This window comes from Ambystoma mexicanum, chromosome 1q (genome assembly GCF_040938575.1).
Source record: "Ambystoma mexicanum isolate Mex_15411 chromosome 1q, UKY_AmexF1_1, whole genome shotgun sequence".
Taxonomy (NCBI): domain Eukaryota; kingdom Metazoa; phylum Chordata; class Amphibia; order Caudata; family Ambystomatidae; genus Ambystoma; species Ambystoma mexicanum.
Genome location: NC_090922.1, coordinates 1,204,214,419 through 1,204,240,621, shown reverse-complemented (window position 1 = coordinate 1,204,240,621; position 26,203 = coordinate 1,204,214,419). Strand labels below are relative to the sequence as shown.

At 47.6% G+C, this 26,203-nt stretch overlaps 1 protein-coding gene across 4 annotated transcripts in view; it reads right to left on the bottom strand.

The window, feature by feature from the left end:
* The window catches only part of SERBP1 (SERPINE1 mRNA binding protein 1), a 167,257-nt gene that overhangs the window by 78,458 nt on the left and 62,596 nt on the right, over positions 1-26,203 (bottom strand). For 2 of the 4 annotated variants that reach the window (XM_069641941.1, XM_069641939.1), the window contains exons 3-5: positions 21,075-21,221; positions 20,899-20,985; positions 16,064-16,141 (exon numbers count right to left, since the gene is read on the bottom strand). In XM_069641941.1, coding sequence (XP_069498042.1) covers positions 16,064-16,141; positions 20,899-20,985; positions 21,075-21,221 — 312 coding nt within the window. The remainder of the gene's footprint in view (positions 1-16,063; positions 16,142-20,898; positions 20,986-21,074; positions 21,222-26,203) is intronic. The other 2 variants (XM_069641940.1, XM_069641942.1) reach the window with 1 other exon arrangement.

Here is a 26,203-nt window from a genome sequence, read left to right as displayed (position 1 = left end):
GTGGAGCATGAGGCTCGATTTAACCGAAATATTAGAAAATCTCCTTTTTGAGAGGGGGGGGAAATCGCGAAAACGCAGTAAAAGCTCGAGAGCTATAGCAGGACTCCCCCCAACATTTGAGTGTGCGGTAAAAATCTGAAGATGGCTGCCAGAGGAGGGGCTTGGGGAGAGGGCAGTCATTGGCTGGGGGCAGTATGACCCAGAGAACAGTGATTGGCTATTAGGAGAAAGACAGTTCAGAAACTAAACTGAAACTGATTTTTTCTTTACCGAGGATTCCCAGCCTGACGACGGGGAATATTCATGAGCATGCGAATCCATGCCAGACCCCATGCTGGAGAAACTAGATTTGTTAGCTTCTGACGGGTTACTCTTCCAAAGTGATTCTGTGATTCGTTTTTCTTTACGAATAATTCGGGGGTGGGGAGGGGGGGTAAACCAGGAGTTGAGATGAGCTAGTGGTTTAGATTTTCTCAATTTGGATGGGGCAATGAGGTCGAGGACTTTCAGCATAGTATGGTTGAAGGTGTCGACTAGGACAGTAGGGTCCGTGCTAAGTAGCGCTTGTTCATTCAAGACTGGGAGGATGAGAGGGAGTAATTTGTCACAGGTGATGTCGCGCTTATTTCGTGTGGGAATAGCAGGTGTGACTTCTGGAGTGGAGTTGTTGGTTGTGGCGGGAATGTTGGAAGGTAATCAAGTGGTGGTCAGTCCAGGCACAAGGTTGGTTAGCTGTCACGTTAATTCCACAATTGAGGTCAGCCATCCAGTCAAGGATTCTAACTTTGGAGTGTGTGGAAGTATTGACATGCTGGGTAAAGCTTAGGTTAGTGAGCAGGCTGTCAATTGTCAAGGCAGCCATATCATGGAGGTCAGTTAGTCCCAGGTTAAAGTCACCTAGTACAATAATTTTGGAGTTGTCGGCCAGGATGTTGGAAAGGTCTTCAGCGAAGGTGGTTAGTGGCCCTGGAGGCCTGTAGAGTAGGTGAAATGAGATTGTGTGGTTAGGGGGAGACAGTGAATTTGGCTGTTAGGGCTTCCATAGAAGAGATTTGATGAGCAGTGGAGAGAAGGAGGTTGAGGAAGTTTTTGTGGATGATGGTGATAACGCCACCTTTAGGTTGGCTAGTATTGTGGTAATTTCTGATGATATTATAGCCTGTTCGAATGGCTAGCGAGAGTGGAGGTCCACAGGCTGAGTGAAGCCAAGTTTCCGTGATGGCCATAAAGTCCAGGTCATGAGTTAGGATAAGGTCTGCCACCTCATGGGCTGTGAGAGATCTAGCATTAATTAATGCCCCTTTGATAGTGTTCACAACGGGGTTAATAAGTTGGGAAGACTGTGTGGAGGAGGCAGTTGTGGGTGTTTTTTTCAGTGGAGTGTGAGATAAGGATTGGTGTTGTGGGTAGACAAGGGCATGGTTGTAATGTTGTGGTATTGTACGTGTGGTAGCGAAGTCGTGGTGTGTTTGAGTGTGCGCACTAGGTGGATGGTAAAGCAGAGTGTGCTCACCAGGGCTAGAGCAAGTAACTTTTGGAGAGGAGACTTTAAGGACTGAGAGACTGGTAGGGGCTGGTGCATGGTGGCAAAAATTCCCCAGGGCTAGCAGGCAATTGCAGCGTTAAGTGCAGGGGGCAGTATTGTGTGGTAATCCGTATGTAATGCACTCATTAAGGCGGGGTGGCTGAGTAGGAGCGCGGCTAGAATAAGTACAAATCAGATAGGGGTACATTCCGTGCATTCGGTGTGAGAGTACAACAAAGGCAATTGTGGAGGTAGGTTAATACCAGCATACAGAGGCACAACTCGGGAGGCATATTCAAATAGATAGGCTAGATACGTACTTCAAACGAAGAACAGCAGGGTGCGTACATAGGTGCGAGCAGCAGCGCAAATGCTAAAATACGTTTTGTTGGGTCAATAGTGGTGCATGTAAAGGGGCCAACAGTTCGGTATGTTGAGAGACATAGTATGCAGACAGGCAGACTGGTGCACTTGATATCGGCAGCGAAGGTACCAGTGGGGTGGCTGTGGAAGCCTAGCTGGTTAGTTGCAGTCACTTCCCGCAGGTATACAGCAGTCACTTCCTGCCAGCCTTGGTGGAAAATGCCTGCCAGTACAAATTAACCTGGGCAAAATAAGCTGCTGCTCACAATAGATCCCTACAACTTTGTTTTGTAGATGGTAACCACATATAGATGGAACCGTCAACCTAGCCCGCGTTGCATCTAGACAGGATTAAGAATGTTAGCATGGGCCACACTTAGATGGAATTCTTAACTTTGGCATGCGCGCTCATCTGGATAGAAACGTGAATGTTACCAAGTGCCATACTCAGATAGAATCGTGATCGCTGGCTTTGCCTCTCATCTAGATAGGATACTGAGGATTAGCAAGTGCCACACTCAGATAGAATAGTGAATGATAGCAAGCATATCACCTAGACATAATGGCAATAATAGTACAGCAAAGCCAATTAACCAATCCACTAACAATTTCACCCCTCTGCATACATCTCTCAAGTTCTAACCAAACATAACCACAAGCCTACAACACAGCAATCTGCACAAACTTCACTGCAACAACAAAAACCAGACTCGCACAACAGCACATGGCGCCTACCGACCGTAAAACGCCCCAAGCCCAGCCAACGGACCGAACTGGCTGAAGCTGCCAACAGCGCATCACTGCTCTCTTGCACTTTCCAGCTTATTCCCACTGGCTCGCCCCCCCCCCATCCCTTTCAGAGCTGCTGCAGCACCAGGGGACCACTCCAGTGGTGATGCACTGTACTCAAACTGCATGGTTAGGAGTAGGCCTCTCGCCCACTATACAGAACTCGCAATCTAGCTGCGTTTAGCCATGTACTAAAATTGCATTGTTAGGTGTAGGCCTCTCTCCCACTATGTAGTGCTCCCATATCCAGCTGTAATAGTTAGCTGCATTTTGTCTGCTAATCATACGCGGATAGCAGCTACGGAAAGTAACCTAGACCCATTGCTACAGGTCTCAATTCTAGACCCGGACAAATAAGCAATCCTCGCAGACTACGGTACGTATTGCTCACAACACTAGCGTGGACATAGGCCGCAGGCACAGCCAAACATCCATGCAGGATAGACCATATCTACAGCTAAGCACATCCGGTCTAGTTTCACACATAGCTGTCCAAACTGAAACACCCGACGTACCACAACATCTCTGCCACTAGGATACAGCAACCACCACCCGGTATAGCTGCCTCACAGACTCTCTCAACAACAGCAACCTATCTCTAACCTCAAGAGCACCCACCCATGTGTCTGACCTCTACTGGGCTGCTTAGTCAAGCCTTGACAGCCAACCAAGTCTTAGAATGGCAAACATGCACACACCCATCTAAGCTTATCTCCTAGAATCTCTAACCACATCAACTTCGGTCCGTTTTTCCCATCTGAGGAGCAGGCGAGTGTGCCAGCGCCCCGCGACCCCATTTGGGTGGGTTTTAGTGTTTTCCTGTAGCCCCATGCCCCGCGTTGCCCAGCGCTTCCCTGCCTCCCCTTCCTGGTCCTCCGTCGCCCTCCCGCCCCCCATCCCTGATTGGCCCTCGCACTATCTAACCCAGACCATTACCGACCGTCTTAGGGCAGCCCTCTGCCTGTGCAGCCCCTGCGGCTAAGGACCCGAGGCAAAGGACGGCTCATACGGTGGACGGCTCCAGATCGTATCTGCAGGTATCCGCAGCAGAAGCAAGAAGCCAACAACAAGTAAGTGTGGCAAGGGCAGGGCCAGAGGCAACTACTTCAGGCCATACTACCCTACCACTCATCTAACAAAACATGTAAATTCATTACTCCTGCAGTATATTTGCACGTGTAAACTCTGTCCTAAACATGTGAAAGTTGCATTTAGAAGTATACCTAATAGCCTATGTGTGGATTTAGAAGCTGTGCCCAATAGCCTGAGAAAATTGCATTTAGAAGCTGTGCCCACGCACACGCACTCTTTACGTTACAGCCTTTAGTTTACTTCTGGGCCAAAAGGTGTTCAGTAATCACGGACATGTTACCCTTTGGTATGGCAGCAGGGAATACCCAGAGATGATTAAATTTCGCAGTGTGACTTATTATATGTAAATTCAATGATAGAACCAGGGAAATCCGCCATTGTCATATGTTTAGAAAACATTATCCATTATAAATATATAAACCCCAAAACTGCCAACCCAAAGTCCCGGTAGGATGGCTCAGCGGCAACGTGCGTGCCTTGGAAGCAAGACGACACGAAGCAACACAGGTTCGATCCCTGGGTCCGCGCTTAGAAACCTGTGGGTGTTTAAGCGCGTTATAAATACGCAACTAAGACAAAAACAATTACGCAACTAAATAAACAAAACCAATTTCTTTAACAGCGCCTCGATGCCCTGGGGCTGGGTGAGCGCTTTAAAAAAAAAAAAAAAAAAAAAAAAAAAAAAAAAGTAAACCCCTTTCCTTCTTGGCACTGTATTTATTCTTCCTATTGCTAACATGTTGATTTTGTGTCAGGCACGTGTGGTTTATGGAATGGCATTAAAAACTGCTCAAAATGAAACTACTTGGCAGACGGCACATCCAACAGTGCAAGACCAAGACTGCGCAGAACTTGCTTACTGCAGCCTTTCCAAATCAGATTGAAAAGCACACTTAACGGTATGAACGGTACACCGGTATAAACAATGTGACGGTTATTATTGTTCAATTAAGTGGTTCACAGTATCTTTAACGGTATACGGTAATACCGTTACATCCCTACCATACAGGTCTATCAAGTTCAGCTGAGGTTCAGTCTCCGAATTGCATAGTGTGACACGCAGATTGCAATGATAGGCCTCTCTCCCACTATACAGGTCTCTCGTGCAGTAGGGTTCCGTCTCCATATTACATGGTATCATACTCAGACTGCATTTATAGTCCTATCTCTCAAACCTAGCAGGGCTTCGATGCCCTGACTACATCAAGGAAGTAAGCCCTAGCTGCGCCCCTCAGTCATTCCAGGGTCAGCGCCCCCCCCCCTTAAACATACACGGCTAGCTCACCACAGAGAACCACGCTCAGGGAGACGAAGACCAAAGAGAGCCACTGTTAAAACCCAACTATATAACTATACAACCCTTAACTCCACCCTTCTACCCCGACCGAGACAACAACTAAACAAATAGTCAACACTATCAGCTGAAAATACGACCCACAAACAAAGACTAAAACCGGTAGCGGACAACATCCACACCAAGTACTAATAAGACTAAAACAACTCGGAATCGTACAATGCCGCGCAAACGACCCACCCAGAGGGAAAGAAGAGAAGAACAAACACTCCGAAACTGCAACTAAGAACCGCAACAGAACACACCTCCACAGACAGGTTCAAAAATCGGACCAACACTGAAAGAAGAGACGAATCCCTCTACCTAACTCCATACCTCGCTGAGACCTGCTCACCAGATCGAACCAACGCAAGGCCAAAACCAACTACATTAAACAACCTAACAAAATCACGAAGAAGGACGAACCCCACAAGATACAACAAGCACACAACTGTGGCAACAACACCTTACATCACCAAAGCAAGAAGAATCCCCAACCCACAACCCCTGGAAGACGAACCAGATGAAAACAAAAACCCTAGACTAAACCTAGAAGAACTATTCGAGGACGCCGACAACCTGAAACCTGCTCCTGAACAAGATCAGAAAACGACCCTAACAAAAAAAGCCAAACCAAACTACACCTCTAAACTCCACTGCAATCTAATAAATGCAAGATCCATGTCAAAACACTACAGAGATCTTAGACCTACTCGACGACAATGGCATTGACATCCTCTTCATCACAGAAACTTGGCTGGAAGACCACTACAAAATCATACTACAAAGCTGCTTTCCAACAAACTTTAAATGCCTTCAAATAAACAGGAAAAACAAAAAGGAGGCATCACAATAGCATTTAAAGAACAGCTAAAATAAGAACAGAAACCACTCAACATCTTCAACTGCGAGTCCATGGTCATACACCTAACAGCTAGCCCAAAAACCAACATCACATTCATCCTGGTGTACAGACCAATTTATGATGATCCTTCGTCGACAACTTCATAGAAGCCATACCAACATAGCCATCAACCACGAACACCTAATCATACTGGGGGGACTTCAACATCTGGTTCGAAGACAGTCATGCCAACTCCCAAAACTCACTGATTGAACAACTTGCCACCATGAAACTACGACAACTAGTAAAAAGGGGCAACTCACCTCGGCAGGACACACCCTGGACGCAATTTTCGCTGAGGAAAAAAATCACCACGGCACCGCCAATACAAATACTGTGGAGCGAACATCTCATCATCCCATTCGTAATCGCTCTGCCTACTCAAGTCTGCACCCAACCTACTAGACCCAACCACCACCAAAAGAAACTGGAAATACGTCAAAAAAGGCAACCTATTCGAACAACTGGAGTTAACCAAGCCCTCAACAACAGAACTAGACCTAGCTGACCTAGACGGGAAAGCTGAGTTCTCACACAAATGGATTGCAGATACAATTGACAAGACGGCCCCAGAAAAACCATTCACACCATCAAAAAAAAGAGAGCAATGGCAAAATGGTTTACCCCACTACTAAGCACCATGAAAGAAGAAAACAAAAAGATGGAAATTGAATGGAGGAAAGATTACAACCCAGACACAAAAAAAAAAAACTGTTCCAGAAGCAAATCGCACATACAAGAAGGAAATTCAAAAGGCAAAGAGAAGGCATTATGATGACAGAATCACAAATGCCACCAACACACAAAAAGAAATGTTCTGAAACCCACCAGGCTGTAACACCCCAACCCCAACCCCCTCGGAGAAACTATGCAATAACCATGCAGACCACTTCAAAAAAAAAAAAAAAATGACGTCCGACAAACCATCCAACAGAGGCCAACCAGCAGCGACACACAACCAAACAAACCGAACTCAGAACCGCAGCACAAACTCAATAACTTTCCCGAAATATCAGCAGAGGCATTTGCAATGCTGGTAAAACACAGCAAGAAAGCGGGCTCACCGATGGATCCCTATCCCCCGGACTTCTACAAATCAATCCTCACACAAGGAACGCCAGCAGAATACTTCAGAAACCTTCTAAATCTATCACTAGCAACAGGAACCGTACCAAGGATCTTCAAATCGGCTTACATCAAACCACTACTGAAAAACACAAGCTGGGACGTAGATGATCTCTCCAACTACAGACCAATCTCCAACATCCCCTACCCGGCCAAACTCCTCGAAACGAGAATGCATTACTTACCGTAAAAGCATTTCTGATGGTTGTATCTGCTTAGATTCACATGCTGTGCATAGGTCCGACATCCAGTGGTCACTGCGGAGTATTGCATTTTGTTTTTCGTAGTCGAAAAGGGGACGTCGACCAGGCGTGTCTGAAACACTATCCCTATAGTGACGTGCGTTGTACCCACAATCCCTCACGCGTCGAGGTCCCTCAGATTGTATTTTTTCTGCCCTGAGGGAGCCTTCTAGACGTGAGTGAGTACAGAAAGAGAGAGAGATATATAAAGGAAGTCTATGTTCCTTCCATCCGAGCGGGGAGGAAGGGTGGGCGCATGTGAATCTAAGCAGATACAACCATCAGAAATGCTTTTACGGTAAGTAATGCATTCTCTTCTGAGGTTTGTTAATCTGCTTAGAATCACATGCTGTGCATAGACTAGCGAGCAGTACCCGGAGTTGGCGGTGGGTTATGAGAAGGAACAGTAGAGAAAAGGTGTCGTAATACTGCCTGTCCCACCTGGGAGTCAGATCTAGAGTGTGTATCTAGACAGTAGTGTTTTGTAAAGGTGTGCACAGAACTCCAGGTAGCCGCTTTGCAGATGGACTCAAGGGGAACATTTGCAATGAATGCTATGGATGCCCCCGTGCCTCGAGTAGTGTGCTCTTGGCTTAAAGGGTAGTTCTCTCTTAGCAAGAGTATAGCAGAGAGTGATGCATTGAACAATCCATCTAGAAATAGTGGATTTTGAAACCGCATCTCCTTCTCTTCCTGCTGCCACCGAGACGAAGAACTGATTAGTCTTCCTCAATGGTCTGGTTCTTTCCATGTAGAACATGACCGCCCTGCGTACATCAAGTGTGTGCAGAGTCCTTTCTCCCAAATTGGAAGGATTTTGAAAGAACGTTGGTAGTTCTATAGACTGGCTTACGTGGAATTTAGAAATAAATTTCGGAGCAAACCTAGGGTGAGTGCGTAGAACCACTTTATCTTTGTGAACTGTAACAAAGGGGTCTAGAATAGAAAGAGCCTGAAGTTCACTTACTCTCCTGATGGAGGTGATAGCTATTAAAAAAGCAGTCTTAAGAGTAAGATGTTTAAGGGATGCTTTGTGCATGGGTTCGAATGGAGAGCCCATGAGTCTGGTAAGTACCACATTAAGGTCCCATCCGGGAGCAGGGTCAGCTATCGGGGGGTGTATTCTTTTTACTCCCTCCATGAATGCCTTTATAACTGGGATCCTCCACCACGACACTTTGAGTTGGGAGGTGGTGTATGCAGAAAGTGCCGCTAGGTGGACTTTAATGGAGTTAAACACTAGGCCTGAATCCAAGAGATGGGTCAGGTATAGTACCACATGTGTGGGAGAGCAGTCAATAGGGTTGATGCTTTTACTCCTGCACCAGATGACAAATCTCTTCCACTTGCTAGAATAGCAGTGGCGAGTGTTCGGTTTTCTGGCTTCCCTGAGGATGTCCATGCATCTTTGCGGGAGTTGTAGATGTCCGAACTCTATGACCTCAGGAGCCAAGCTGCTAAATTCATGTTCTGGGGGCATGGGTGCAGAGTCCTGCCCTTGTTCTGAGATAGCATGTTGTACGGGCAGGGGAGTTTTACTGGGGGAGATAGAGACATCTCCATCAAGTGAGCGAACCATGGCTGTCGGGCCCACATTGGGGCCACCAGTATCATGGTCACTTGTTCCTGGTGCATCTTGTGCACCACCTTGTTGAGAAGGGGAGTCGGGGGAAAAGCGTAAACAAATTTCCCTGACCATTGCATCGATAGACCGTTCCCCTTGGATTGGTTCTGGGGGTACCTGGAGGCGTAACTTAGGCATTGAGAGTTCTCCAGGGTTGCGAACAGGTCTATTTCTGGGAATCCCCATTGTGTGAAGACGTCGAAGACGATGTCTTCGTGCAGACGCCATTCGTACTCTTCGGGCAGGGGGAAATCTCTGCTGAGTCTGTCTGCCAGCAGATTGAGTTCCCCGGGTACATGTAGTGATAGTAGGAACATGTCCTGTTTGAGAGCCCACTTCCATATATTCTGGGCCAGTTTGGACAAGCCTGGAGAGTGGGTGCCCCCCTGCTTGTTGATGTAGTACATGGCTGTAGTGCTGTCCGTAAGGACCATTACTGTCTTGCCTTGTAGGTGTTCTTGGAAGGCTTTTAGCGCCTTGAATACCGCTAGTAGCTCCAGTAGATTGATGTGTTTGGATGCTACGTTCGGAGTCCACACTCCGTGAGCAGTCTGATGGGATAGGTGAGCACCCCATCCTGTGAGGGATGCGTCTGTGGTTAGAGTGGCTTCCGCCACGGGTGTGGCAAAGGGTTTTCCTTTTTCCATGTTCCCCTTTGTCCACCACTGTAGCGAGAGAACCAAGGCCTGCGAGACCACCACTAGATCGTCCCATTGTCCGCTGGCCTGACACCACTGGCTGTTGAGCCACTCTTGCATTGGGCGCATGCGCAGGCGCGCGTGAGGTACCAAATAAATACACAACGCTATCATTCCTAGCAAGCGCATTGCTTTGCGTACCGTCACCTCTCGGCCGGTCACATATTGGGGGATCTGAAACAGCATGTTTTGGACCCTCTCTTTGGAGGGGAAGACGAGGCCGTCCCTTGTTTGAATTAGAGCCCCTAGAAATTGTTTGATTTGACTGGGGTCTAGACTGGACTTCTTTTCGTTGATGGAGAAGCCCAGTTGGAACAAAAAGGTCTACCGTGTTTTGGGTATTGGAGAAACATGTTTCGTAGGAGTCCCCTGTTATGAGCCAGTCGTCGAGGTAAGGGTAAACTGGGATGGACAACCTGCGCAGGTGGGCCGCAGCCACTGCCAGTACCTTTGTGAATACCCTTGGTGCTGAAGCTATACCGAAGGGTAGCACCTTGAACTGGTAGTGTTTGCCCTCTATCATGAACCTTAGGTATTTTCTGTGCGCTGGCAACATTGAAATATGAAAGTATGCATCTTTCATGTCCAATGTTGTCATGTAATCTCCCTGTGAAAGCAGCGGGATCACCTCCTGTAAGGTCACCATACGAAACTTTTGGGGTTTGATAAACTTGTTCGCTGGGCGCAGATCTAATACAGGGCGCATGGTTAGATCCTTTTTGGGTACAAGGAAGTACACTGAATAAATACCTTCCGTTACCCGAGATAGAGGCACGACCTCTATGGCTCCTTTTTCCAGCAGTTGTTGTACTTCTTGAAGAAGGATGGCAAGATGTTCCGGCGTCAACCGCCGTCCCCTCGGGGGTCTGTAGGATGGGGAACTGTTGAATTCGATACAGTATCCGTGGGCTACGGTGGAAAGTACCCAACGGTCTGACGTTATCTCCTCCCATGCAGGAAGAAAGGATGTTATCCGGCCCCCGACCGGTGTTGCATGGGAGGGGACGCGAATCTTCGCGTCACTTGGAGTTGTTGGGGGCTTGGGAGCCTCTGGGGGTGGATCCCCGACCTCTCCCTTTGCCCCGGCGTTGGCCTCTTTGGCTGTACTGCCCACTATTGGCTTGGTAATTGGTGGCAGGGTATTGCTGATGGTGACCTTGTTGTTGTTGCCGTTGGCCATGAAAAAAGCGCTTGTTGCCATAGCCGCGTCTGGTAGTGGGCTTAGAGATCTGGTCAAGAGTCTTGATAGTGTCGAACTCTTTTTTGGCCATCTCTAGGGCTTCATGTACCGCTTTTCCGAAGAGGTTGGCGTCCTCGACAGGTTTATTTATTAAAGACGCCTGTGTCTCCGGTTTAAAGCCTGAGTTGCGCAGCCATACATGGCGCTTTAGGAGTATTCCTTGTACCAGGAACGTCCTGCTGTTTCTGCCGCGTCCAGAGAGTTTTTTACAATGCTCTGGTTCACTTGTGTTCCTTCGCCAATAGTCGACAGTAGGCGTGTACGTAAAGGCTCCGGTGCTTCCTCTGCGTCTTTGCGCAGTTTGGCCCACTGCGCGTCTGCGTAGCTCGCAAGCAAGGAATTGTTGTTGGCAATTCTTGCTGAGAAGGCAGCCGAGGAAGTAACTCTTTTTGCAAGGGCATATAGCCTCTTGCCCTCCTTGTCAGGGGGTGCCTCACTGGTGGAAAGTGGTACCCCTGCCCTCTTTCTAGTATAGATACAACTAGGGAGTCCGGTATGGAATGTCCCCTAATCTAGAGCGGGTCTGAGGGTGAAGGAGCGAAAAGTTTCTCAATCCGTGGATTGACCCCTCTGATCAATGCGGGAGTGGACAGCGACGGGGTGATCCTCCTTTTAACTGAGGCGAGGAGTGGAATGGTCTGGCTGACCGGGGGTTTTTCTTTAATGACTCTTTCTACAAAGTCTAATTCTGGAGAGAGTTCTCCCGTGTACAGTTCGAAATGCGCTGCTGCTCTGCGCAACAGTGCATTGAAAGTAGGCTGATCGTCAATTGGAGACGTGTTCCTAACTGGAGAATTATCCGGAGGAGTTAGATTTAGGGCATCAGTGTCGGAACACACTGATGGTGATTGCCAGGGGTGCGAAGGTCCTCCTCCTGGGCTAATCCCGAAGCCTTCTTCTATAATGTCTGTTCTGTCTTCTAGACATTCCTCCTGGTTCTGTCCTTCGTTGTCCATGAAATCATCTTCTTCCTCGAAGTATTGTTCCTCCCCAGTGAGGTCATATACATCTTGGAAGTCTGAGGCTGTGTCCAGCAGGGGATCGACCAGCCTCGGTTTTTTGGCTCTGGGGTCGTCTTGAGGCCCTTCTCTAGTTCTTCTGAGAGTTAGAGGGGCTTGGGTACTCATAAACTTTTCCATCCTCTCCATACAGAGGTGGAGTCTCTCCATAGTTTCATGGGGTACCCCAGAGCGGTCTAGCGGGGGAAAACTCGAGTTGTCTACCTCGAAATGGCTCGACCTCTCCCAAAGCGTCGAGGAAAGTGTCCCGTCGCCCTCCTCAAAACCCTCAGGTGTGTCGGGAGACTCCCTGACTGAAGGGGGTAGTCCCTGCTTTCCTTCGGGTGTTTTCGGCGTATCCTTTGATCTATGCGTAACGCTCGACGAAATCTTCGGCGTACGCTTTTGGGCGTCGGCTACAACGATCCTGGCTAAGCTATCGGCGACATTCTTGTCGGCGGAAGTTTGAGTTTTCGACGCTATGGGTATCGAGCGCTGTACGGCGGTCTGCGCCTTCTGTTGATGCGCACCGGCTGATGGTTTGGTGGTGGCGCCCTTGTTTGCCGAAAGCCCAGTCGCAGGTCGCGGCTGCGAGAGGGGCTTCGAACCCGAACGGTCCGAGGAGGCCGCCGGTGGAACCTGCGTCTCCTTGGGCGCCGAAGCTCTCTTCGACTTAGACGAAGAAGAGCCATGGGTTGTGTGCTTATCTTTATGTGAATCTTTGTGTGCGTCAGTGTCGCCGGGGTGTTCATCCCCATAAGCAGGGCGTGAGCCGAGCCCGTCGGGGCCGGGGACAGACGACGAAGCGCGTAAGCGCTCCTTAGAGGGGGTTTCGACTTCCGTGGCGGAGGTCGTGTCATCGCGTTCCTCGTCACTGTCGGTGGTAGCAGCGGCGGGTGAACCTTCGGCCTTCGACATCGCGTAGGCCGCCCACCTTTTAACCCTACGGTCTTTTAGAGTTTTAGGCTTCAGAAGCCGACAAGCCGCGCACCCTTCCTCTTTGTGATCGAGGGGCAAGCAGCGGTTACACCGTGAGTGCTTGTCCTTCCAAGTGAATTTGCCTTTACAAAGTGGGCAAAACCTAAATGGTGTCCTCTCCATAGCAGAGGCAATAAATCGCGATAAACACCCCCAGGGAAAGGAAGGGGAAAGGGAAAGGCATTCTCAGAAAGACCCAGAGATGTCCCACGACCCCACTCTCCCTACTGTATGTGGCCAGCGAGGCCAGGCCACGTGTTCGGCAGCGCCGAAGATTTCCTCCGCTCGACCCTCCGTCGACGATTTTGCTCGGCGGAGAACAGCTACACTGCGTCGAGGGAGTGATGTATTAATCTTCGTAGAAGAAACGGCCAAAGGTCGAGGGTTGCAATGTCTCTCGAGGAGCTCCGCGTGAAGGCGACCAGAAGCTGGGCGGAAAAAAACAATCTGAGGGACCTCGACGCGTGAGGGATTGTGGGTACAACGCACGTCACTATAGGGATAGTGTTTCAGACACGCCTGGTCGACGTCCCCTTTTCGACTACGAAAAACAAAATGCAATACTCCGCAGTGACCACTGGATGTCGGACCTATGCACAGCATGTGATTCTAAGCAGATTAACAAACATCAGAACTATGTATACAAACTAACCCAAGAATACGTTGAAGAACACCACCTGCTAGACCAAGCTCAAGTCGGCTTCAGACCCACAAGAGGTACAGAAACAGCACTACTATCCATCTGGGATGACCTAAAAACAAACGCAGACTCCAACACAACATCAGCCCTTATTCTGCTCGACCTCTCCGCAGCCTTCGACACAGTTAGCCATGACACCCTAACCAAAAGACTAGAAGACATAGGCATAACAGACAGCGCTACGCTTGACTAAATCATTCCTAGCAGACGGAACTGAAACAGTTTGGATCAAACCCTTCAAATCCACCCCACGAGTCAACGACTGTTGAGTACCACAAGGATCCTCACTATCACCACTGTACTTCAACATCTACCAAACCCCAGTTATCAGAATCTTCAAGAAAGACAACATCAAATGCTGCAACTACGCAGACGACACTCAAATCATCTACAAGATCGAAGACACCCAAGCCGATCATTCAAACTTAACCGACTGTCTAAAAGTCTTCAACTGGATGAATGCCAACAACCTGAAAATCAACCCAGGAAAAACAGAAATCATGATCATATCCAAAGACCAAGATAAGGAAACCGCCATCCCGTGGCCAACGGAAATGGGACCTGCACCATCACCATCTAAGGTAGTAAAAAAATCTGGTAGTCCTGATGGACAACACCCTAACCTTAGAACCGCAAATAAACGCAACAGTCAAGAAATGCTTCTTCCTCCTCCACACGGCAAGAAAAATTCTACCTTTCCTCTCCTTCACACACAAAACACTCACTATCGTCGGCCTCATCATGTCAAGTATCGCCTATGCAAACAGCGTCTACCTCGGTATACCGGAATACCTACTGAAGAAGCTACAACGGATCCAAAACACAGCAGCCAGTCTACTCCTCAAACTATTCAGAAGAGACCACATCACCCCGGCCCTAAAAACACTGCACTGGGATACCACCAATCACCACACAATCTGAAGTATGGACACTAGCGGGTGCGCCGGTCATGTGGATGGGGGTGAGGAGCATGTGAAGTTATTGACGGAGGGGATAGCTAAATGCTCAAGGGGCCTCGAATGCAAAATGTGCACCTTCTGAGGCACAGGGTGCGCAAGCACCCAGTCGTGTAGGATTACACGAGCCCAACTGATCAATCCAGGGTAGAGATACCAACTAACCAATACCACTAACAATTTCCTTCTCTCGATGCACCTCTCAAACTCCAAACCAAACACAACCACAACCCTCCAGCACAACAAACCGCACGAACTTCAACACTGCAACAACAAAACAAAAAACACACAGACTCGCACATCAGCACACGACGACTACCGGCCACATACACCCCAGGCCCAGCTGACGGAACCACCGGGCTGAGGCTGCCAACAGCACATCACTGAAATCTTGCACTTTTCCAGCCTTCACCCACTAACCCCACCTCTCCCTCCCTCCCTCCCTCCCTCCTTCAGAGCTGCCAGAGCGCCAGGGGACCACTCCGGTGGTGCTAGTGCGCGGTACAAATGTCCTTTAACATTAACCAAGGGCGTTCAACCAAGAAAAAAAGCGCATTGAGGCCACATAAGTGGGGAAAGCGCGCTATATAACAAAATACAATAAGCAATGTTTTTACACAATCCAAATCTGCTCTACTGACCCCCACCCCGCCCAGGAATAGGTGACTATACAGTCGGGTTTTATTTCATTTTTACACATCTAGTAGTTCTCCAACAAAGATTACAGTCTTGCACTACTCCATTACCGGCAGCATAGGAGCAAGCGAAAGATGGGCAGGCTCTTAGTCGGGGGTGGTTCAATCAACTATAAAAAGGAGGCTAAACAATTTGACATCCAGAAAGCGTTCCATTGTCACAGATTAGTTTCACATTATAGAAGAACAAGTTACTTACCAACTGTAACGTTCTTTCGATTGAATGTTCCTCCCACGTATTCCTCATCTTAGATATATCCTTACCTTCAGCTTTGCTGCTTTGGAAATTTCGACGTCATCCGTAGTATAAATGCCTCGAGCGTGACCGTTGGCCTCAGTTCTGTTTTTTCGTATCAGAGCCCATGTATTATAAACAAAGGCGTGACTCTTATTGACCCAAGTCTTGAAAGAATTTAGAGTGTAAACCACGTAAACTGTACTGTGGGGTAGGATGGGAGGGTCGATGAGTAATAACGTGGGAGGAACATCCAATCGAAAGAACGGGCGCGCTCGAGGCATTTATACTACGGATGACGTCGACACTCGACGGATGCCGCCGAGGGACATCAACGCTGTCGCATCGAGTGTAGCGCCCTCTGGTGGAGAGAGAAAAAATTTCCGAAGCAGCAACGCTGAAGGTAAGGATATATCTAAGATGAGGAATACGTGGGAGGACACAATCCATTCGAATGGTTCCTCTAACAGCCTAACAATGATATGGGCACAGCAGTCCAAAAACAAAAGTTTTAATCGCTGAAGAATTATATTTTGTGCAAAACAAAGTAAAATAACAGCACTCACTTGTTCTCAGAGTCAACCACAGGATGTTCCTCTCCTCCCTCTGGGGTTTCTTCCGTCACCGCCGAGTGGTCCATTTCACTAAAATTAAGAGAGTTTTTTTAACTGCCTATACAAATCATGTTCCTTGTTTCTCCAATTCAAATTTGTAATACAAAATATACTGGTAAAGAAAAGCATGGACTATGCTTGCATGTTTGAAACATGGCAACTAGGCACGTCGCCACCAAACTCCCCCTTGCCAACCCTCTAATTTTTCATACACCACAAAAGTCCATGTGCTTGAACAACCCCGTAAACACTTAATGATAGTAGTGTTTTTAGGGTGAGAAGGACCGCCCCTGGATCATCAACTTGTACGTTAATAGTCCATTACCATCTTCAAGCAAAAGGTGAAGACATCAGCGCAAACATATTTTATTATTAGTCCATTCTATAAAGTGTTTTCAATATCAAACCGACACATGCCACAGAAGTTTCACAGCAAACATTACACATCTCAATTCATACATTTGTGGCAATTAAAAACATTTATATCCTACAATGTCATTCTTTTACTCCACCCCTTAATTAAAAAGATTACTTTTATACCATCTCATTATGATTACAACAACCTTCTTGGAAGCATTAACCCAACATCAAATGCAACATTTTCCAGGTCAGTTATTGTCATTGGTTACACTTTGCCCTGATCATTTCACCTTCAGACCTAGCCCAACATGTTTCGTACCTACAGCAACCATGGTTTACACAGAACCTCTTCAGGGACACCCAACTACAGAGGCCTTATACAATATCTCATGGTGTTAAACAACCCCTCCAACATTAAATACTAAACAGTGAGTAAACGTCATTACGGCAAACAGAATACTGCAGCTATGCACACCTCTCAGGTGCTCCACTCCCCTGCTCGCGCCACAACGTGCTAGCTAGCAAGGGTCCCCTATGACCCACCATCTCAAATCTAGCCTCATATGCCCCAAACAAACAGCCCTAACTCTACGAACTAGCACACAGATTGGGATGATTCAGACATGCCTGCACGGATCACATCACGTTTAAGTAATCTCTTTACCCTGCACTAGCTCCAGCCTTTCTAAGAGGCTGCCCATTACAATGTTGATTGGGCGGGCTAGACCGAAGTCTCCTGGAAAGAAGAGGGAGGAAACACATTGGTGTGTCCCTTTATGAATTGTACTATCAAAGGAATTTTAAAATAGGCACATTCTTCCGAAGAGCGCTTGAAGATGGAAAGCGCTGCAAGAGAACCTTTAATGGTCCCAACATTGAGACCTCTATGTGCCAATGATAAGAGGAAGGATAATACTTCTGGAATAGGACACAGAAAAGGATCAACATTCTTTTCCCTGCACCAGTTGCAAAACTTCTTCCAGCAGCAACAGTTCAAAGATTTTGTTGCTGGCCTTCTCGCCGAAAGCAACACCTCCATGACGTCATCCAGAAGGTCCCAATCCTTGCATCTCAGCCTTTCAGATACCAAGCTTGAAGGTTGAGAGTCCGGACCTCTGGATGGAGAACATGGCCCTCCTTTTGTGAGAGAAGGTCCTCTCTCCGAGGAAGACGTAACGGAGGGCAGATGGACATATCTAGAAGATCCGGGTACCACGTTCTCCTGGCCAAATTCGGGGTAATTAGGATCATGTGGTTTTTGAACCGTTTTAGCCTCCTGATGATTTGAGGAATGACAGGGATCAGAGGGAACGCGTGTAGCAGTGGGAAGTTCCACTCCACCACGAATGCGTCCCCTAGGGCTCCTCTCGGGGGACATTCCCTTGAGCAATACCTTTCGTACTTCTGGTTGATTCTGGTCGCAAACAGGTCTACTTGAGGGGTTCCCCAAAGGGTGAAGATCTCCTCCCACTTGTGGGACAGTACTCGGCCTGCTCAGAGCGTCCAACGTCATTTTGCTCCCTGGCTAGATGAACAGCCGATAAGGAGATTCCTTCCTGAATTGCCCAATACCAGAGCTGCATTGCCTCTCTGCACGGAGGTAGTGACCCTAAACCACCTCTTTTGTTTAGGTAATGCGTGGCCACAGTGTTGTCCGTCATTATCAGGACATTTTTTTCCCCTGACAGATGGCATAAAAGTCTTCAGCGCTAGTCCGATTTCTCTCAGCTCTAAAAGGTTGATGTGTAGTTTGGACTCCGATGGAGACCAACGACCGCTGATTGTCAGATCGTTGGCAGCCGAGTGAAGCGTCCCTCACTACTGTAATCTCTGGCCATGGTTGCCAAAAATCTTTTAGGATGTTCTTTGTGCAAGTCCACCACAGAAGATCCTGATGAACCTTGTTCGGAATCTGAAGGAGATCCGTCATGTGTCCTGAGAATTGGGACCATTGAACATGCAGGATGCCATGAGGCCAAGCAACCTCAAGAGAAGTCGTAGGCCTTGAGATTTTGGGCATTTTGGAATTTGAAAACCATCTGAAGAATGTCTTGAGCCCTGGACTTGGGAGGCAAGCTCTTTCCCCTAAAATGTGTCTAGTACAGCCCCATGTACTGGAGCTGTTGGGAAGGTGTCATTTGTGACTACACCCTACACCGAAGCCTGTATCACTGACGCCACCAACAATGCCGATCTTTCCAAAATCTGCAAAGAACTGGCCAATCCACTTGCAGTCTCAGCCTCTCCTTCCTTCCCAGGCTCTATGCACTGCCTCGGCCTCCCACTTCACATCCAAAACTCACAACATCCACTCCTCTACCCCTATCTCCTCTCCCACGCCTGCTCCCCTGCCTCCCTCTCTCCTCCCTTCTGCCCATAGCACTGTATGAGGTCTCTAGGTGCTCCCCTGATCCTCCAGAGCCATCAAGGACATTTCCTCTCTCGCCCCGATGCTTGCCGACTTCTGTAACCACTCCTCTTTCACCACTGGCTATTTCCCCCTTCATCTCTCAAGCACACCCTGTGGACCCTCTCCTAAAAAAGCAGTCTGCTGACCCCCCACCTGCCCAGCAAACTATCGCCCTATCGCTACTACCCTCTTCCTGGGTAAACTCTTGGAAAAGTTGTTCCTCCCCCAACGGACCCTCCACACACTGCTCTTGTTGGTTGCCTTCATGACCTTCAATCTGGATTCTGGGCATCCAGAGGCTCTCCTCAATACCTATGAAACCACCATGCATGCAAATCTCCCAACTCTCCTGCTATTCTCATTATCCTCGATCTCTTCTCTGCCGTTTACACAGTCAACCATTCCATCCTCATACAACGACTGACACCCTCGGCATCACGGACATTGGCTGGTCTCCTTCCTCACCAACCGCCCTTCTAAGTTGCAACTGGGCCCTTTCTTCACCTCCTCCACCCGCCTCAACCTGTGCCGTCCCTCAGGGCTCCATCCTAGCGCCACGGCTTTTCAATCTCCATCTTACCCCTCTTGCTCACCCGATCTTCTCTCATTTCCAGCGTTAGGCTGAGACAGCTTTCCTTCAAACTTTCTTATACTTCCTCGTCCCCGGCTGTTTGTCTGCCATTCAGTCATGGTATGCAGCGAATGATCACTGTCTCAATGCCACTAAGATGGAGTTTCTCGTCATCAGGACAACTGTGCCCTCTTTTCCTCCCTCCTCTTTGGACCCTCTACCCCCACCATCTTGTGAGGGCAAAAACCTCAGGTTATCTTCGACTTCGTTCTCCAACTCGCAGTCCCACTTCCAGCGCCACCTCCTCAGAGGCATTCTTGCTTTTCTCACCTCCCAGAAGCTCAATGTCTCCAGAGCTCTGGTCCTTTCCAGGCTGGACTTCTGCAACAGCCACTTTTCTCACCCTCACCTCCCTTCGCTGCCTGCAGCACATCCAGAACAGGGCTGCAAGACTTATCATTGGCCTCAAGCCCAGGGACCGCATCTCTCCACTGGCTCCCGGTGCCTGCATGGATCATATTCAAGACCCTCTGCATCATCCACAGGGCGTTTTAGGGTCTGGGACAAGGCCATCTCCAACGTACTCCCCTGCTAGAGCCCTACACTACCAGTTCCAACTCTGTTAAACACTTCTCTAAGCAGCGAGTGCGGGGAAGATCTCTCCTCAGCTGGTGCCTCCCTTTGGAACAGCCTCTCTACCCATCTCAGACTTGAACTGGGCCTCAGGTTCAGGAAACTGCTCACAACTTTGCTTTTCTCTACCCCTTTCCCTTCCCTGCTAATCAACCCACTGCCTCTGACTGGTGCCCCAATCTTCATGAATCTCACAGGATCCCACGTCCTTCCTCCCAGCCAATCCCAGTACCCCTCTCCCCATTGCACGGCCATGCAGGCCCCTGCTTGGTGGCACCACATCTGCCCTAGAGCCACCTTGACCAGCATAGACTGAGGTTCTCCTCCTTGGCACTTCCCTTCCAGGCCCCCCCACCCTTAGCATTTTCCACTGCTCCGTTTCCCGCCCCATTCCCCTCCCTTCTCATTGCACGGCCGAATGACACAAGGCCTAGCAGGACCTCGACTTATATTACTGTTTTGCCATTGCTTTTCCCCATTTAGCCTTGTGGCACTTTGAAAGACAATTCTGCTGTGTAAAGCGCCTTACAAATGCTACAAAACACATTTTTAAAAATGTTTAGGTGAAAATAAAATGCAGGTAAAAACAGACAAGATTTAAAGTTAAGGTTTTTGTCTTCCAAACCGGTATGATATTTGTAAGAGAAATAGCCAGCCCGAGCAGCCGTAAATAAATAATTATTATAATGGGTGAGAACTATACCTTTATAGTCCAAGAAACAAACTTCAGCAAGACTAGTTTCATGGGAGATCTAAAGTAATGGAACAGTCCTCAGCTTTTATTTTGTTAATGCATACACAAGTAGTACCAACCTGATTTCATCTTTGACAGTTCCCCAGTTGTGAGATCCGCTGCCACCACGTTTGTCTTCGTGCTTCGGACCACTGAAATATGAAGAACTAACCAAAATGAGTTACAGAATCAGTGTTGGATAGAGAAATGGGAACACTTCAGAGAAATTCATCAGCACCCATCTCTCAAAACTTACGATCTGTCACTTCCACTGTGCCTGTCAAATTCACGTTTACCACGGGAGTCAAAGCCATCTCCTCTACCCAATCCACGTCCACGGCCACCACGGCCTCCTCTTACTCCTGGACCACCACGACCCCGAATGGGTCTATCTAGGATAGGCCTTAAACAAAAAAAAAAAGAAAAAAAAAAAAGGAAGAGAGGTCAAACCACCAAGCTATTACATGATGCATTTTATTTTAGCAAACTTAAAAAATTACTGGATGAAGAGTCCCAATCATTAAATCTTTGTTAGTTGGGTTTGCTTATTTATCAAATATACTGCTATAATCATTTTAAAATTTACTTGTGAAAACAAAAAAATCCCTGCTGTCGCTAGCTTCCAAGTAAGACCATCATTTACTTGTGAATGGAAATTTGTGTTGGGGGTCAATGCCATCAGTGACAGAATTGCTTCCACAATCTACATTCTGCAAAGCAATCTCTTGCTTTCTCCTTAAACACACTTAATAAGGCGAATTAAAAAAGCACTGGTAAACAGCAGTTTTGGCTTTTCTGTAGACATAGGATAGGACTTTACAAGGCACTGCCATAATGGTGCTACCTGGCCATAACATGGCAACCACCATCAATTGGGCATTTACTGGGGCATATAGATGGCAAAAGCCCCTCGAATACCTATAAAAGCACCACAAATGTTGACTTTGTTCAAAAATTCAGTGCAAGGAATAGATTTGATGACATGCCTATTGCTTGAAAATCAATTAGGTAAAGAAAGGCAAAATGGTGAGGCACTATTATACCAGAAGTCCATTAGGAACTGCAATTACCCATTAACACCCACACTTTAATGTCATAGGGAAAGAAAGAGCCAAGATGGAGATCCTAGGATGGTTTATCAAGACTATGGGAAGACAATGGGTGGGTAAAAACCAACGCGCACACAGGATGTGAGGGAGGACACATTCCATTCACCCCACCTCTCCCCTTATCTATACTCCTCTGGCAATAGTTACAGATAAAGTGGATCTGAGGCACCACCCGATAGCCAAACCAAAACAGTGAAGAGTCACTTCACAATGATAACCTAGCATAGAGTAAGTGTGAAAGCTGTGCGTGTACCTTAACTGTCCCAGTCGCTCCTGCCAAGGACTAATCCAAACCAGCATTGGCAAAGTAGATTAGGGCTGGCTTAGCAAATGCTTACTGAAGACCTGCCCTTACTGTCCTGGTCCAAGTTTGTTCTGCAGCGTTATTGGTGTTTCAAGTTCTGACCAACACCCATCATGCATGTTCCAGAAACCCAGCAAGGTAACATTTGCATACAGAAATTCCTGCAACCAACCTTAACCTGCCTAGTGTGCAAGCCCAGGACTCTTGAGCCTGCCAACTGCCAGTAAACGTGGTTATTACCTGGCATTTGTCAAAGTTTGCGACTAGCAGAACAGATGGGTTTGCAATTGTTAATCTGTAGAGAGCTTAAGGCAGGAAGGGAACAAGGGAGTAGTCATTCTTAGGCCTTGAAGACTACGAATGATTTACAATAGTTAGCCTGCTATATACTAGTGGAGTGCTTGACAGAGTGTGGGGAGAAGGGCATGCAGGGCCTACAAATAAAGTAAAATACAGTACTGGCGACAATTCAGGCTGCTTGGTAGTTGGTCATTAAATAGGACCAGACAAATCGACTTGCAAAGCCTAGAACTTTCAAGGTCAAGGACATGCAAGGGTACAAGTGCACCCAGTCCAGCAGGGCCTGGGTTACGTACAGAGTGGGTGCCCCTCTCATGGAGCATATTGCAGTAGTGCCTGACAGTGCGGAAGCCCAGAGGCAAATTGAGGCAGCGTAGGACTGGCGGGGGAGCGTGGGAATGGTGAGGCTCAGGAGGTAGACCCTGTCGACGCAGTAGAATCTCGTGAAGGCGCGAGTCGACCTCCACATAGCAGCCCTGCAGATGTACGGTCTGGTGTGCCCCTGCTGAATGCCGTAGTTGCAGCGATCCCCCTGGTCAAATGGGCTCTCGCACGACCAGGCAACTGGTGACAGTGGGTGATGTAGCCAGAGAGCCTCCTGGAAATGGAGGCCTTGGAGAGGGCTTTCCCCTAGTTCACAGGGCCAAAGTTAACAAACCGCAGTGACGTCTTCCGAAAACTTTGTGCGGTCCACGTAGAACTTCAGCACTAGCCACATCCAGCAAGTGCAAAGTCCTCTGAGTCGGCGACGGGTAGAAAACGGGTAGCACCAAGAGTCTCGGTTTGTAGACTAATTTTCTTTTGTAGGAATTCTGCTCCTTGTCTGCTGATTGCCCCGTGTGTTATGCACATTGTTTTGAAAGTGATGCGATGTTTTACTGGGAGCCAGTGCAATGTTTTTAGGGCTGGAGTGATGTGGTCTCTTCTGGATAGTTTGAGGAGTAGTCTTGCTGCTGCATTTTGGATCCGTTGCAGTTTCTTCATGAGGTATTCGGAGGTAGAGGCTGTTTGCATAGTAGATTTTTGACATGATTAGGGTGACGATAGTGAGTGTTTTGTGCGTGAAGGAGGGGAAAGGTAGAATTCTTCTTGCTGTGTGGAGGAGGAAAAAGCATTTCTTCACTGTTGCATTTATTTGTGGTTCCAGGGTTAGGGAGTTGTCCATTAGGACGCCCAGATTTTTTACTACCTTCGATTGTGTTGGTGCGTTTCCCCATTTCCGTAGGCCATGGGATGCTGGTTTCGTTCTCTTGGTCTTTGGATACGATTATGATTTCTGTCTTTCCTGGGTTGATTTTCAGGTTTTTGGCATCCATCCAGTTGAAGACTTCTTTTAGACAGTCGGTTAGGGTTGAATGGTCTGCATCAGTGTCTTTGATTTTGTAGATGATCTGAGTGTCATCTGTTTATTTGTAACATGTAATAATGTATTTTTTGAAGATTCTGATGGCCGGAGTCTGATAGATGTTGAAATAGTGGAAAGTGAGAATCCTTGTGGCACTCCACAGTCGTTAACTCGTGGAGTGGATTTGAAAGCTTTTATCCATACGGTTTCTGTTCTGTCTGCTAGGAATGATTTGGTCCAGCGTAGTGCTGTGTCCGTTATGCCTATGTCTTCTAGTCTTTTGGTCAGCGTGTCGTGGCTAACTGTGTCAAAGGCTGCGGAGAGGTCGAGCAGAATAACGCTGAGGTAGTGCTCGAGTCTGCGTTAGTTTTGAGGTTATCCCAGATGGATAGTAGTGCTGTTTCCGTTCCTCTCGCTGGGCTGAAACCAATTTGAGCTTGGTCTAGCAGGTGGTGTTTTTCTACGTGTTCTTGGGTTAGTTTATATACCTAGGTTTCTAGAATTTTTGCTGGATAGGGGATGTTAGAGATCGGCCTGTAGTTGGAAAGGTCATCTAAGTCACCACTTGTGTCTTTCAAGAGTGGCTTGATGTATGCCGATTTGAAGATCTTCGGTGCTGTCCCGGTTGATAGTGATAGATTTAGAAGGTTTCTGTAGTGTTCTGCTGGGGATCCGTGCGTAAGGATTGATGTGTAGTTGTCTGGGAGAGACGGGTCCATGGGTGATCCCGCTTTCTTGCTTAGTTTTACCAGCATTGCAAATGCCTCTGCTGATATTTCAGGAAAGCATTGGAGTTTGTGCTGTGGTTCCGTGTTAGGTTCTTTGGGTTATATGTTGTGGTTGGTCGCTTGCTTTGTCGGGTGTCATTGATTTTTTTTTGTTGTTGAAGTAGTCTGCCAGGCCGTTGCATAGTTTTTCTGAGGGGGTTGGGGTGTTATCGCAGCCTGGTGGGTTTCTCATTTCTTCAATGATGCTAAACATTTCTTTTTGTGCGTTGGTGGCATTATTGATACCGTCATCGTAATGTCTTCTCTTTGTACCAGAAACAAATCCACGCATACAAGGAGGAAATTCAAAAGGCAGTGTTTTTTCCCTGGGTTGTATTATTGCCTCCATTCCAATTCCATCTTTTTGTTTTCCTTTTTCATGTTGTTTAATAGTGGGGTGAACCATTTTGCCATTGCTCTTTTTTTGATGGGGTGAATGGTTTTTCTGGGGCGATCTTGTCTATTGTATCTGCAATCCATTTGTGCAGTATCTCTGCTTTCCCGTCAAGGTTAGCTAGCTCCAGTTCTGTAGTTGAGGGCTTTGTTCATTCCAGTTGTTCGAATAGGTTGCTTTCTTTGACGTGTTTCCAGTTTCTTTTGGTGGTGGTTGTGATTTTCGGATGTTGGATGTAGGCTTGGGTAGGCAGAGTGATCACGAATGGGATGATGAGATGGTCGCTCCACATATTTGTATCGGAGGTGCCATGGTGATGAGTTTTTCTTTGGTGAAAATTACGTCTAGAGTGTGTCCTGCCAAGTGAGTTGCTCCTTTGACTAGTTGTCGTAGTTTCATGGTGCCGAGTTGTTCAATTAGTGAGTTTTTGGGAGTTGGCGTGGCTGTCTTCAAAACAGATGTTGAAGTCCCCCAGGATGATTAGGTGTTCGTGGTTGATGGCTAGGTTGGTGATAGCTTCTATGAAGTCATTGACGAATGTTGCATCATATGTTGGCGGTCTGTATACCAGGATGGATGTGATTTTGGTTTTTGGGCTCGCTGTTAGGTGTATTACCATGGTTTCGCAGTTCAGGATGTCGAGTGGTTTGTCAGTTTTTATTTTCAGGTGTTCTTTGAATGCTATAGCAATGCCTCCTCCTCTTGTTTTTCCTGTTCATTTGTAGGCATTTGAAGTCGGTCGGAAGGCAGTTTTGAAGTGCGATTTTGTAGTTGTCGTCCAGCCATGTTTCTGTGATGAACAGGATGTAATTGCCGTCGAGTAGGTCGAAGATCTCCGTTGAGTGTTTTGACATGGATTTTGCGTTTATTAGATTGCAGTGAAGTTTGGAGGGGTTTGGTTTGGGCTTTGTCGTGGTCGTTCTGCTCGGTGTTGAGGTTTCCTTCCTGGTCGGTCACTTGTTGGGCTGTGGGATTCGGGGTGTCAGCGTCTTCAAAGAGTTCTTCTAGGTTTTGCCTTGGGTTTTTTGCATTTATATCGAGTTCGTCTTCCGGGAGTTGCGGTTGTTGATTGGAAGTTCTTCTTGATTTGGTGATGTAGGGGGTTATTGCGTTGGTCGTCTGTTTGTGTTGGTCATCCCTCTTCTACTTGCTTGTGTTAGGTTGTT